The 12,213-nt window shown below is 50.1% G+C and overlaps 5 protein-coding genes across 5 annotated transcripts; 2 read left to right on the top strand and 3 right to left on the bottom strand.

Moving 5' to 3' along the window:
- Positions 1–199: 199 nt before the first annotated feature.
- On the top strand, positions 200–829 carry A1O9_04925 (uncharacterized protein; the record flags this gene model as incomplete). The annotated part of the gene is made up of 2 exons (XM_013407211.1): positions 200–366; positions 391–829. 2 exons carry the CDS (start codon positions 200–202, stop codon positions 827–829), a joined length of 606 nt encoding a protein of 201 aa, XP_013262665.1.
- A 145-nt stretch (positions 830–974) lies between these two features.
- On the bottom strand, positions 975–2,536 carry A1O9_04924 (DNA primase large subunit; the record flags this gene model as incomplete). Its single annotated transcript, XM_013407210.1, has 2 exons — positions 975–2,302; positions 2,353–2,536. 2 exons carry the CDS (start codon positions 2,534–2,536, stop codon positions 975–977), a joined length of 1,512 nt encoding a protein of 503 aa, XP_013262664.1.
- A 590-nt stretch (positions 2,537–3,126) lies between these two features.
- Positions 3,127–6,214, bottom strand: A1O9_04923 (histone-lysine N-methyltransferase SETD2; the record flags this gene model as incomplete). The annotated part of the gene is made up of 3 exons (XM_013407209.1): positions 3,127–3,990; positions 4,058–5,655; positions 5,710–6,214. 3 exons carry the CDS (start codon positions 6,212–6,214, stop codon positions 3,127–3,129), a joined length of 2,967 nt encoding a protein of 988 aa, XP_013262663.1.
- Positions 6,215–7,474: 1,260 nt separating this feature from the next.
- On the bottom strand, positions 7,475–9,476 carry A1O9_04922 (CAMKK/CAMKK-META protein kinase; the record flags this gene model as incomplete). The annotated part of the gene is made up of 2 exons (XM_013407208.1): positions 7,475–8,611; positions 8,661–9,476. The coding sequence occupies 2 exons, from the start codon at positions 9,474–9,476 to the stop codon at positions 7,475–7,477; spliced, it is 1,953 nt and encodes a 650-aa protein (XP_013262662.1).
- A 1,374-nt stretch (positions 9,477–10,850) lies between these two features.
- Positions 10,851–11,517, top strand: A1O9_04921 (uncharacterized protein; the record flags this gene model as incomplete). Its single annotated transcript, XM_013407207.1, has 4 exons — positions 10,851–10,887; positions 10,939–11,140; positions 11,200–11,434; positions 11,494–11,517. The coding sequence occupies 4 exons, from the start codon at positions 10,851–10,853 to the stop codon at positions 11,515–11,517; spliced, it is 498 nt and encodes a 165-aa protein (XP_013262661.1).
- Between the last annotated feature and the right edge of the window lie 696 nt (positions 11,518–12,213).

Genomic DNA, 12,213 nt, shown 5'->3' with positions numbered 1-12,213 from the left:
GAGGACGCCAGCACGGAGTGCGGGTTCCAACGAGGCGAGCCCATGACCGGGATGGTCTACGGTGGAGAAAGATGGAGAAAGAGCGCATGATGGGAGTTGTGCCGAGATTACGCTGTGTCATCGACGGAATTTGTACCGGCCACCTAAGGGGATTGAGACGAGGTTGGATTGGAGTGTTATCGGAGGGGTGCCGATGAGCATGAGAAGTGCTTATGGAAGTATCGTGCTTGCTGGGCGACTGGATCGAAGACCAGAGTGGAGCAAGGTCATGGTTCATGGCGGCACTGCGAGTGTGGGCGTGTGGGCGATCATGCTTGCTAAGGACCGTGGTGTGAAGGTCATCGTCACAACGAGAAACAAGGACAAGTTCGCCTAACTGAAGAAGATTAGGGCAGATCGTGTCTTGCTCGATGGAGAGCTGGAGACGGAGGTCCCGAAGCTGTTTCCCAAGGGCATCGATATTATCTTGGAGCTCGTGGGTCCAGGTCAAACCCCACGTAGCCTTAGTTTGGCAGCAAGGTTTGGGACTGTAGTTCTTGGGGGAGTGCTGATTCTGGGCTGGAAAGCACCGGGAATCAGTCCATTCATGATCCCACCAACAAGAAATATGAACTTCTGTACCATGACGAATGACGGGATTGGAAGCGAGGATGATGGGCTGGAAGATATGGAAGGATTACCCGCACAAGTACTAGAAAAGGTTGAGAAGGACATCTATCCTGCACAAAGCTTTCCGGATAAGATCTTCAAGCTGGAGGAGATAGGCGATGCACACACGTGCATGGAGGATAACAAGGCATGCGGCGGTGTCGTCGTGATCGTGACTTAAATGTAGCATGATAAAACTCTCATTATATCTGCCCGCGAAAAGTCGTCAACCGCAGACTGAACTCTCGTAGAGTCGAACGCCTTTCAAAGGATTCTAAAGACCAAAGACCCTACTCAGCACACCGCATTTCTGAAATTGTTTGTGATCATTCTTCCATCCTAACATCTTGCTTTGGTTGAATTCCAAGATTTTTGAGTAGGTAGGACCGCTTGAAATAAGTGTTCGGGTGAACGATCGTATCCAGCTCTGCCGGGCCCCAGATGCCTTCGTCCTTGACTTTCTTGATTTCGGACTTGTGTGCCCATTCGAAGACACGATTGCAGGCAATGTGGAATCTCTTCTTCTCCACATCTTCCTTCACTCCTCGCAACACATCACGGTCGTTCACACCCGTTGCTTGCAACATGCTAGTGAGGTTGTCCACGCTGAAGTGTCGATAGGGGCATCCGTGGGCTTCGCCCGTTCCAGGTGGATGTTCCATCAAGATCTTCTGGCAAGAATATGGTGCATAGCCTCTGCCACGTCGATTGGCATCGCCGCCAACATCGCCATACACGTGCCGGACGTTGTACCTATATTCCTTGTTGAACTGATCGTCTGTGATGAGTTTAAAACTTTGCCGCCAAAAGATCAAACAATCTTCCAATGTCAAGCCTATGCCTTTCAGGAAGAGAGTGTATTGTAATCTTCCGAAGTGCAAGAGTTTACTGTTTTTCCGCAACGTGTTGTGGAGATGTTTCATACACAGAGGGAAATGTTGGGAGAGAAGATCGATATTGGCGGCATTTATTTGTGCGCCGGCAAGCGACGGGTCTGATTCTGAAAATCCAGCATCGGGAGTGGCAAAATTCTTCGAGAGATGATTGAGAATGGGAGACAGACGTTCGTCTTCGTCAAGTCGTGGAAGGGCTCGAGATGTGAGTTCTAGTCCTTTCTCTAGACGGGTTGTAAACTCAGTCATAACCATACTGGTTTGCTCACGTAGAGGAACGTATGCTTTGCCCCTCTTCACTAGTACGGTTCGATGTTCGACAAGTTCCGGAACTCGAGTCCAATCTACCTTGAACCAGTTCTCATCCTCAAGTCGACGTAGGCCAGGTGTGGCAGACAACAACTGATCTCCGAGTTCTCGCTTCTCATCTTCTTGAACCTGCTCCCAGTCCAAGCTCAAACTGTCCACAAAAGCTCTTCGCTCTTTACCGTCATCTGCTTGAAACCTCAGCTTGAAAAGCATCGTCTCGACTCGGGAGAATCGTCGCCGCAGGTCTTCGGTGCCAGAGAAGGCCAAACGCAGAATGTAATGAGAGTAGTGGTCTTTCCGCCGCTCATTTCTGAGTCTTTCATCTACCATACCGCCAGGGGCGGCTGAATTAGACGAGAGGGGGAGGTATTTCTTCAGTAGTGGTTCGAGATGGGCGGCAGTTTCCTGAGGTGACTTGTTCCGAAACGAACATGACTCAATTTCTGCGAGAACTTGAAAATGTCAATACGCAAAGATGCATCAGACGCTGGGGCGGCATTACTTCTCAATCGGTCGATTGCCCAGGTCTCGAACTCCTCGAGACTGATTTCCTGAGTGGGAGGAATATCATAGAAGGATAATCTATTGCGATAGTCATGATCTTTATATGTCGCAGTCGCAAATTGTGTTTTCTTGTGGTCGGTTCTCTTCCGTTTGTGGTCGAAACGTGCCTCTGATCGAATCATTTTGTCGTTTTCCCTGTTTGAGAGTAAGTATTACTTAGGAAGACGGTGGTGTCCTCGTCCTTTAATTAAATGTCGCATGGGGATCACTTGGAGGACGTGTCGCGACGCGCTCAGGACCAACACGAATTCTTGGCAGCCTTTGCGGTGTCAAGGAGTGGGGTAAAACTACGCGCGAATCAATAACCACCATACTCCGTACTCTGTACGGTAATTTCGGAGTGGGGAGTACACCATGGCGAACCCAGATCCCCTCGAACCACCAGCCAGATATCAACCGTATAGCACGATGCCACCGGATAATGGCCGAGAGATTAATGAAGTTCTCAAAATACAAATAGAGTGAGCTCAGAGCAGTCTCTCCATTGTTTTAGCCGCCAATATGTCCTGACTCCCAAGCATCAGTCCCTCCCTGTGCTAATAATTCACAATCTCCCATGGCCTCAAGATAACCGATATTGTACAATTCCAATGCGCAGAATGGGAGGGAAGCATTGGGGACATGCAGGGTAATGGATCTTCCAACTGATGCCTAACCAGACTGGGGGAATACCCATCTAGTGATAAACGATGCAAAACACCAATAGGACAATTTACCGCGATGAAACCGGCTGCGCATCTAGCAAAGGATTGTCCAATTCCATTCCAATGTCGGAATCATCCATGTCACCATCACCATCCTCTTCTTGAGCTTGAGCCAGGACATCCGCCATACTCCTTCCCCTAAAATTTGTATCTCCATGGATGTCCATTCGATCGTCCGGCAGCGACAGCACAGGCAGGTCAAGATCACCATCGCCTTCACCTTCGCGTGGAGTACTGGCTGGCGGAGTTTCAATAGGTGGTGCCGGTGGTGGCGGGGGCGGCGGTGGCGGTGTATCGACCTCCATACTGGTGTTGATTCGCTTGGCAGGTGACGCAGGACGCTCACGGTCTTCTTCATCATCCTGGACCATTGCGGTAGTATCATCTGGACCAATGCGCTTGCGTTTCAAAGTGCCATTTCTCTCAGAAGGAGTTCGCGCAGATGATGGAGATGCGGAGATATAGACTGCTGTGGCATCGATATCTTCTCCATCTGACATCTCGATATCCTCTGCTCCCGTATCGTGTCCAGGTGGAAGATTGGCTTGACCAGGGGAGCCCGCTGGTGAAGCAACTGTACTGCTCTCAATTGGGCCCTCACCCTTCGCCCTGCCTTCCTTATGTGCCTTTCTTGCAGCCTTATCCTGTTCATGCTTCTTGTGTTTCTGATAGGCCTTATCAAAGAATTGTCGACAAAATTCTTTCACTTTCTTCTGCTGCCGCTCGTCGATCTTTGTAGGATCTTTGACTCGCCCAGCCTTGAAATCTGAAGCGACTAGTTTCTTCGCAATTTCTTTGGCGAATCGCTTCAAGTCTTCCTTAGGAATTTTGTTTTTGTATTTGTTCATGACGTGTGAGATGTGAGGGAACAACTATACAACGCATTATTGGTCAGATAAGCAGAACTGTATGGGAAAAACTCTCCGATAGTAGACTTACAGTGTTTTCGTACAACTTCTTCTGTTTTTCTTCGTCATATGATCTCCATTTCTCTCCCTTCTTTGCTTTTGGGAATTCCGGCGTGTTTGGAGTTGCTGCCTTGGCATCCTTCTGGCTTGATGTGACAATATTGTCAATGATGCTCTTTAGAACATCCTGTTCGGAAGGTTGCTTCGGCAGCGGCAGGGGTTGATCAGCTGGTTGCGTTGGTCTGACCCATGTTGTTTGGCCGCCTGCGGAGTAGAAATATGTTCTTCCTTTGTCCTGGGCAGCAAACCAACCTCGGGGAAGCGGAGGCGGCCCTCGAGGAAAAGGTGGTCGAGGCCCATGGAAATTGTTTGGCTTTTGCAATGATCGTGGACCAGATGGTGCTGAAATTCCCGCGGGCCCCCGAGGGGGTGTACGTGAGCGCGATCGCGACCTTTTTCTCTCTTGCGTAGATTCTCGCCTTTCAAAGGAGATTGCTTCAGTCTTGATGACAGTCGATGAGGCGTCTCGCTTTTTCCTTGGTATCCGGTACGCTATTTCAAGTTTCGACCACTGTTCCAGTAATGCGGTTGCCTGAGTTGCCACTCGCTCATCTGCATGCTCCACGAGCGGCTGCAGAGTTTGGTCGATCTTCGCGTCCACGATCTTGTTCCTCGTCAGTCGCGGCAGCCGATCAAGGATGTCGAGGATTTGAACTATGATATTCTCATCTTCTCTCCATGCAGAAAGTTGCGAATTCAGGATCTGATAGCCATGAAATCTGACCACCCTCTGCCAGATCTGTTCATCATCACAACGTTGTATCCGTTGCAAAAGTTTGACGGCAATCCACTTTTCTTTGCATTGCATCAACGCTGCCATGACCTTGGTAACACCATCTACATCCAACGACTTGGCCTCGATACTATCGACGTAGTCTTCGTCGTCTTCAGCAGTCTTCTTCTTGCGCGGTCGTTTGGGAACAACGGTATCCCATGAATCTGCATCTTCAATGCCAAGAGCTTCGATAGTGGCGGCGGAGAGCTTAGTGCCTCTCTCGGTTTGAGTTTTGCCTCCAATGAAGCCTGTGCAATTGGATTCACCACAGTAGCATGGTTGTGGATTCGCCCCATAGCGATCAACATTGTAATTGAAAACAAGCTCTTCCCCAGCCTTAACATGACGCTCTGCAAAAATGCCCATGCGAAGCTTGTCACCAACAACCCATTTGTCCACGTAGCAATTGGGATTGCAGGAGTGATTGCAAAATCGGCCAAGGTTGCCTCGTTTTGTGGCGTCAATGAACTCACCCTTGCTAAGAGACATGAAATAAAAATGCTTTATGCCCTCGTCATCGTACTGAACCATGCGTTTCCGGAATGTCGCTTCAGGAATAGTCTCACCAATATACTCGAAGATGAAATCATGAGGGCGCAGGTCTGTGTTTGCCCGCAAGCCGTAACCTTTCTTCTCAGTCTTGATCACAGAAACGTCGGCATAGACGCGCCGTGAGAATCTTTGATTTTCACACGAAGTACCGCAACCACAGTCGTTGGCACATTCCATCTTACATGCTCGATTGATGCAGTCGGAATCATCGCCACAAGCCAGGTTGCGCTTGCTGGCAGGATCTGTAATGGGTGATCAGCTAGAAGGCCCCCCACTGCCAAAATATTGAAACTTACCCCATTCTTCCGAGCAGTCGCAGTCCAAGGCATGATCGCTGAAGCCAAGAAATTTATTTTGGTAGGTGCAAGCATCGATGACGGTAAAGGTGGAAGTAGCTTCGGTGTAGACGTCCGGGAGGTGGTCGAGGAGGGGAGCAATTCGTGCAGGCAATTTAGAAGATGCGGATCGGGATACTTTTGTTAGCTTTGTCGGCTTTGTTGGCTCCTCGGGCTCTGGCTTGACAGGCGAGGTGTGACCGTTGGCTTTCTTGGCACCTGACCTGTCTTTGCCCGAAGCTAGGACCCGCCTGGATGAGTCGGTCGATGTCGACGATGAGCGAGACGTTTGGGTGCGAGCAGTAGTAAGAGTAGTAGTGAGGTGCGAGGGGCTAGCCAAATTTTCATCCTTGACTGTTGCTGCACCATGACCACTTGAGTAATCTTCCTGCCCGTCTGTGGGTGAGCCTTCTCGTTTGACATGGACTGGCACTTCATCATCGAAAGAGCCTTCTCGCGAGGACATTCTGCTTAGCCGACCCATATCGAGGCGATTAGAAACGATGGGCGGCGGTTAACAGGTCCTCGAAGCTCTAAGGTGGGTGCGTATTGAGGCGGTGAAAACCCTGAGCGAATTAGGAGATCATCAGGACGCGGATTCAACAACCCATCCAGATTATCTGAAGGTAGCCCGATCAAATGTAACGCCAAGTTCGACCTCAGAGATGACTGGGCCTGCACAGAAAGCGGCGTTTCGATGAGTCGAATCTGGTAGATAATTGTTGTGGATGACACAACAAGGTTGTCGCCGTGCCGTCGATTTTGGCAAACGAGGGGCAAGCACTTCGCTCAATACAGAAAGCCAAAAGGCATCAAGTTGCAGCTGACCACTCGGGATAGCCGCAATTCTCTCCAAAGATGATAACGTGAATGATGAGCGGAAATGACGAGGCAGCGTTGGGTGTGTGGTCTAGTCAAACTGTCGAAAGCGGAAGTTGATGATGGCTCAGTAGCCTCATTTTCCGCTTTGCCACACCACGCAAAAAGCACAGATATGCAGATAGAGAGGGCTTCCCTGAAGCAGTCCCGAGAGAAGAAGGGAGCACGGCTTGGAAAAAAGGTGCGCACAAGCTGGAAAGAATCGTTGTTCTAATCTGCCAGTTTGCAGCTTGAAGGCTGAGACTTGTGAGAGAAGACAAGGGCTGACTGCCTTGCACTTCACCTTCAAAAAGTGAAATGCATCTGCCAAGACCACCGCCAACTACCACAACCACATCGCGCGATTCCGGTTCAAAGATTCTGCCATCCTGCCTTCGACTTTCCATCGTCCATACCGTCTTATCGGCGTTCATTACTATCTCAGTCACTTCTTGTGTGGTTTCGGCGTTGACATACCATCACTGGATCTCCTGCGGGTCCTCCTCACAACTTGCTGGAATGAACTCACTGATTCACCCCCGGGAGGCCACCCGAGGCTCACCTGGCCGGCCGTCGTCTGTCTTTCTACATATAATACCGGTGCATGACAGCACACCCATCTCAGGAACTCTCTTGTTAACACAGACCCTGCCCTTCGGACACCATGTCGACCTGGATCAGTGCCGCGGGCTACCTAGAGGTGCCACAGTTGGCCAAGTTGGAATAGTTGAAAGAATCTGCTGGGCCGGCATCTTTTATCGCCTGTGCACTTCATGATTATTTAGGTCCCACTCAAACTCTCCTGCGTTGCTGCTTGATCCTATTCAGGAAGCATAGGCACTTCAAATACCCACCTTGATACCTGAAATTATGGCTCATCGTCTTTCGATCTGGTGCGGCTCTTCAGTGTGTCCACGAGACCTCGAATCGATGTCTTCGCCTGTCTTCCTTTATCTACAGCCCTGCCTTTCCAGGCTGATGGATTCCTGCCACTAGGTGATAGTGGAAGGGTTGAGCTTGAATCTACTTCGCTCCATGATTGCTGAGGTAGTGGTGATGCTTTCGCTGGGTCTTGACTCTCGGATCTCTCAGATCGTCGTGCTTTTTCTGCAGCGATCCATTCTCTGCGCTCCTGCTTCCGCTTCTCATATTCCTCTCGCGCTGCTTGCCGAAGAGCACGGCTGACTTCGGTCACTCGTGCTTTACGAGTGGAGAACTGTGTATAATCTTTAAATTGATTTTTGGCATCTTCACCCATCGCAGCCCATTTTCCTGCGAGTCCACTGATTCTCATCAGTTTGGCATCTACACGGCGTGTGAGATAGACGTTCGGCTCCTTGTTCTGCTCTTGAGCCCTTGCCATGATGCGTTCAATCTCGTCGCGGTAAGCTGTCTCGTAAATGTCCATGTCGGCCGCTCCTGGGCTTTCACTGACGATCGGTACAGTGTCGCCATCGGGTACGAAACCGTTGCCATCCGCGGGATAGGAGCTCGTACCTGAAAATGTTGACGGCCCTATATAGAGGAACAACTGTTCTTGGAGAGGATCGCGCGCGTGTCCCCGGTTGCCAATTTCATCCGCCGAAGCTGTACGTGGTCTGCTAGAGCGGAACGGTGGTAATTTTGTTGGGTCCAAAAATTCCGTGTCTGCGATAGTCCGTAATTTAGATATTCCTTCATCTGAATCTGTACTTGCCTCGCTCACGAGAGTTGCCGAGCGCTCTGGCTCATTCAGGGTTGTATCATCAATACTCAAAGTAGGTACGGGTTGAATGTGCAGCTTCTTCAATTCATGACGAATAACTTCTTTTTGACCCTCGACTTGCGCCTCACCTGCTCCGAATGTGTAATTATGGGGTTTTGGAGGGAGGGAGATGTGATCCTGCCGTGGTATGCTGGCAGGAGGATGGGAGAAATGTGCGTCTGCCCCCTCTCCTAAGATAGATTTCAATGGTGGAGATTTGTTCTTGTCCAGCAGAGACTTGAATTTGTTCACCGCTTTCATCTACGATCTTGTTACTTAATGCTCTCGTTTGAACGGCCCAAATACTTACAACAGTCATCAAGTTTCCTATATTGTTTGTTATAGCGGCATTCATTTCGGCTGCAGTGGGCGGCTCGACAAGGTCAGAGGTGTTTTCTTCCTCAGACAGCAATTTGTCAGATCCTCGTTGAGTTACCCAAGGATGATCCTGAATTCCGTTGGGATTAGCTGGTCGAGACATTTGCACAAGGAAGGGGCGCGCTTTCAGACTCACTCTCAATTCGGGCATTTTAATCCGCTTGGAAGGATCCTTCTCCAGAAGCCTTTGCATTAGGTCTCTGAAGTCCTCGTCACTTTCTGTATCCAAATCCGGTGTTTCGGTCTTGATGGCCTCGTACAACTCGAAGATGCCGGTCTTCTCGAAAGGTATCTTCCCATATTTTAGGCAGTACAAGGTTACACCCATGGACCATATATCCGCAGCTCGACCAGAGACATCACCATGACGAGCGATACAGAGCTCAGGCGGAAGAAAGGCAGGGCTCCCCGCAGATTTAGCGGTCAACATCTCGGAGTCCTTGGAGAACATTTCCGAAACCCCAAAGTCGACCACTTTGAGCACATCATCGTCAGTGACCAAGCAATTGTCTGGTTTTATGTCCCGATGAACCACTCCTTGGGCATGGAGGTATTCAATTCCCAAGATCAGGTCTCGAAACCAGTACCGGCAGACGTGGTCAGGATAGGGATCTGCTCTCTCCTCAAGGCCGACCCTCATAACGACGCCTTTCTTGCACATTTCCATCACCATATAGAGGGAGTCCTCAGTGGGGTCATCCAAAACCTCGATCAAGGACACCAAGTTCGGGTGGTTAAGTTTCTTCATGATTGCAATTTCTTCTTTGATAAGATCAATTGAATTTATTTTCTGACTCTGCTCCTCGGGAGTGGTTCTGTGTAGGGGAGAATTGAAACCTTGCAGTGCTCCACGTCGGCGCTGGTTCAAGGGTTTCCGGAGAATATGCGACTGTGCGCGTTTTCTTAGGCGTGCCTTGGAGAATTCTTTGACGGCCTGTACCAACGTCAGCAACGGTAGATCCAACTTTACGAAGCGCTAACATATTCAGTGCCAAATTGATCGACTGCAAGATGGACTGCGCCAAACGATCCCCGCCCGATTTCTTGCTTGATGACATATTGATTGATACGGTGTTCTGCCACGCCATCGTCGTGACTGGTTACATATTCGGATCGAGCATTAAGGGATTCCTGGGACGGATTAGACCAAGTATGAAGACGGAATGAATGGGCGAGGACAGTATGTACCTTGACATATTTGGGCGCTGAAGGAGTGCGGCGGTGGTGACGAAGAGGACTAGAGTATTCAGGAGTTGAGCTGAAGGAGGAGGAGGGGTTAGTCCTTGTTCAACGAGAATACTACTCGCAGCACATAGGAAAACAGTAGGAGTCGTAGCATGACATACAGGTGTTTGACAACCAGGGGTTTGGCGAAGGTGGGAGGTTGTTCCGAGCTGTGGTCAGCATGTGATTGTGGGCGTGGGACGGGTCTGCGACGAATTATAGGTGGGAAGCGAGAAGAGGCTTCCTCCGCCTCCGTGGACGTAGGGGATGCGACGATATCCATGGCACTGTCGACATTGAAATCCAGGGTTGCTGAGTCCTAGAAACTGGAGTATGAAGTCTCCATAGATAGAGGTGTGGAGGACGTTAGGGTCTTCAGCTTAAGGATCGATGGGGAGTGATTCTAAGGTTAGGATAGAAATCCCGCCGCACCTCCTCTCCGCACTTGAATGAACTTTGTACGTCAATGTGCTTCCTGTGCGCCGTAGGTCAATGTCTATAAAACACCTTTGACTATAAAGGTAAGAAGCATGTAAGAAGGTATACTCAATGGGTAGGGAGATAGGTGGGTGTTGGTGGTGGTGTTTGCCCTGGTGGAGCGGACAATTTTGAATGTCTTTACTTGTGCAGCTGCGGAGGTCGCAGTCGCAGTTGCACCCGTTGATTGTGCACGCAGCCCCTCCATCCCTGATAAGTAAGCCAGGAGTCTCGAACCTCAGCTTTTTGATTCAATCCCTTGTAGCCTGCACCCTGGACCACCAATCATACTCATCCACCTCTCCAACAGCCCTAGTGGTTCAAGTTCGTTGAAGTCATTGAAACCGAATCTGTTGTTGGAACTCAGTGGGAAACCTAGTGATGAGTGCGCCCTAATCACAGAGGGACCACGACTGCCGCCATGGTTGTTTACTCCTTTTACATTTTTGATAGGCACGGTAGGAGGTCCTCTTCACCATGACAGTGAATCAGATGTGCTAATCATACAGCCGAATGCATCTACACCAAACGCTGGATCAATCCCTCGGCTTCTTCCTCTGGTCGGGGCTCAAGGCCCCCCTCACAGGCGATCGTCAGTGGAGGTCAACAGCCACGAGCAGCTCTGAGCGCCGAAGACGATGCAAAGCTCATATTCGGCACCGTCTTCTCCTTGCGGAACATGGTCCGGAAGCTGGGAGGAGAGGATGACAGGTTTGTCGACTCCTCTCACGCGGGTTGAGCAAAGTCGCTGACCTCAAGTCGCGTTCTAGTTTCCTCTCCTACCGCACTTCGCAATACAAGCTGCACTACTATGAAACTCCCACCAATACAAAGTTTGTTATGCTTACTGATACAAAGTCCGGCTCAATGCGGATCGCGTTGCAGCAGATTTATGTCAACTGCTACGTGGAATATGTGGTCAAAAACCCGTTGTCTCCAGTCGAGCATCCCGGTGGCATTGGTGTAAACAACGAGCTTTTTGAAGCGAGCCTGGAACAATTTGTGGTATTTTCACAGTCCTGGGGTGCCTTCCAGGCCATAAATAGGCTAACATTTGACTCAAGGACCGAGTGCTCAACACGACCTGAGCCACTCACTATCTCTTCGGCTGACCCAAGAACAGACCTGCCATGGCATTCACCATCTTGGCCCAATCGATATCGTTGGTGCGGCGAACAATGCCAGAACGCAATCTCCCGGAACGGTACGATTGCCCTTGTACTGTCACGGGTCGGATCTGCCTGGCTCATAGCGAGGCTCGGTCGACAATGAGAAGCACGCCACTTGCGGAACGCCCAGAAATCTGGCTTCATTTCTGGTCCCAATATATCAGCCATACTGACAGAGTTGACGCCTCGGCGAACCGAGGCTGGGGGTTTGGCCAGCGGTTGGAAGAAAGAACCCCAGACCATCGTGGAGAAGCTCGATGGTTCGCCAGATTCTGGAACATAGTCAAACAAATGCGGTAACACTTGATTCCAGGTAGGCATGGCGAATGCTCGATTCAACGAATACCGATCCAATTCTGGAGCCGTGGGAGAATTGGCGGTAGTAGGCACCAGATAGCCAACATGGGCCATTAAATTGGCCGCATGTTGACGGCAGCCAATACCAGGGGGATGTTGGGGATATACTTGTTGATTGGGCAAGGCTGAACACTAGGAAGTGCTCAGTCTAGAGGACTTCTGCATGACAAGTCAACCAATGAGAAAATTCCAACCATAAATGTCATGCAAGTGGAGTCGAAAGCAACCAGTAAGAATCGAGAAGCTTTCATCCGAAAG

The sequence above is a fragment of the Exophiala aquamarina genome (assembly GCF_000709125.1).
Source record: "Exophiala aquamarina CBS 119918 chromosome Unknown aczIA-supercont1.3, whole genome shotgun sequence".
Classification (NCBI taxonomy): domain Eukaryota; kingdom Fungi; phylum Ascomycota; class Eurotiomycetes; order Chaetothyriales; family Herpotrichiellaceae; genus Exophiala; species Exophiala aquamarina.
This window is presented reverse-complemented; position numbering and strand designations above follow the sequence as displayed.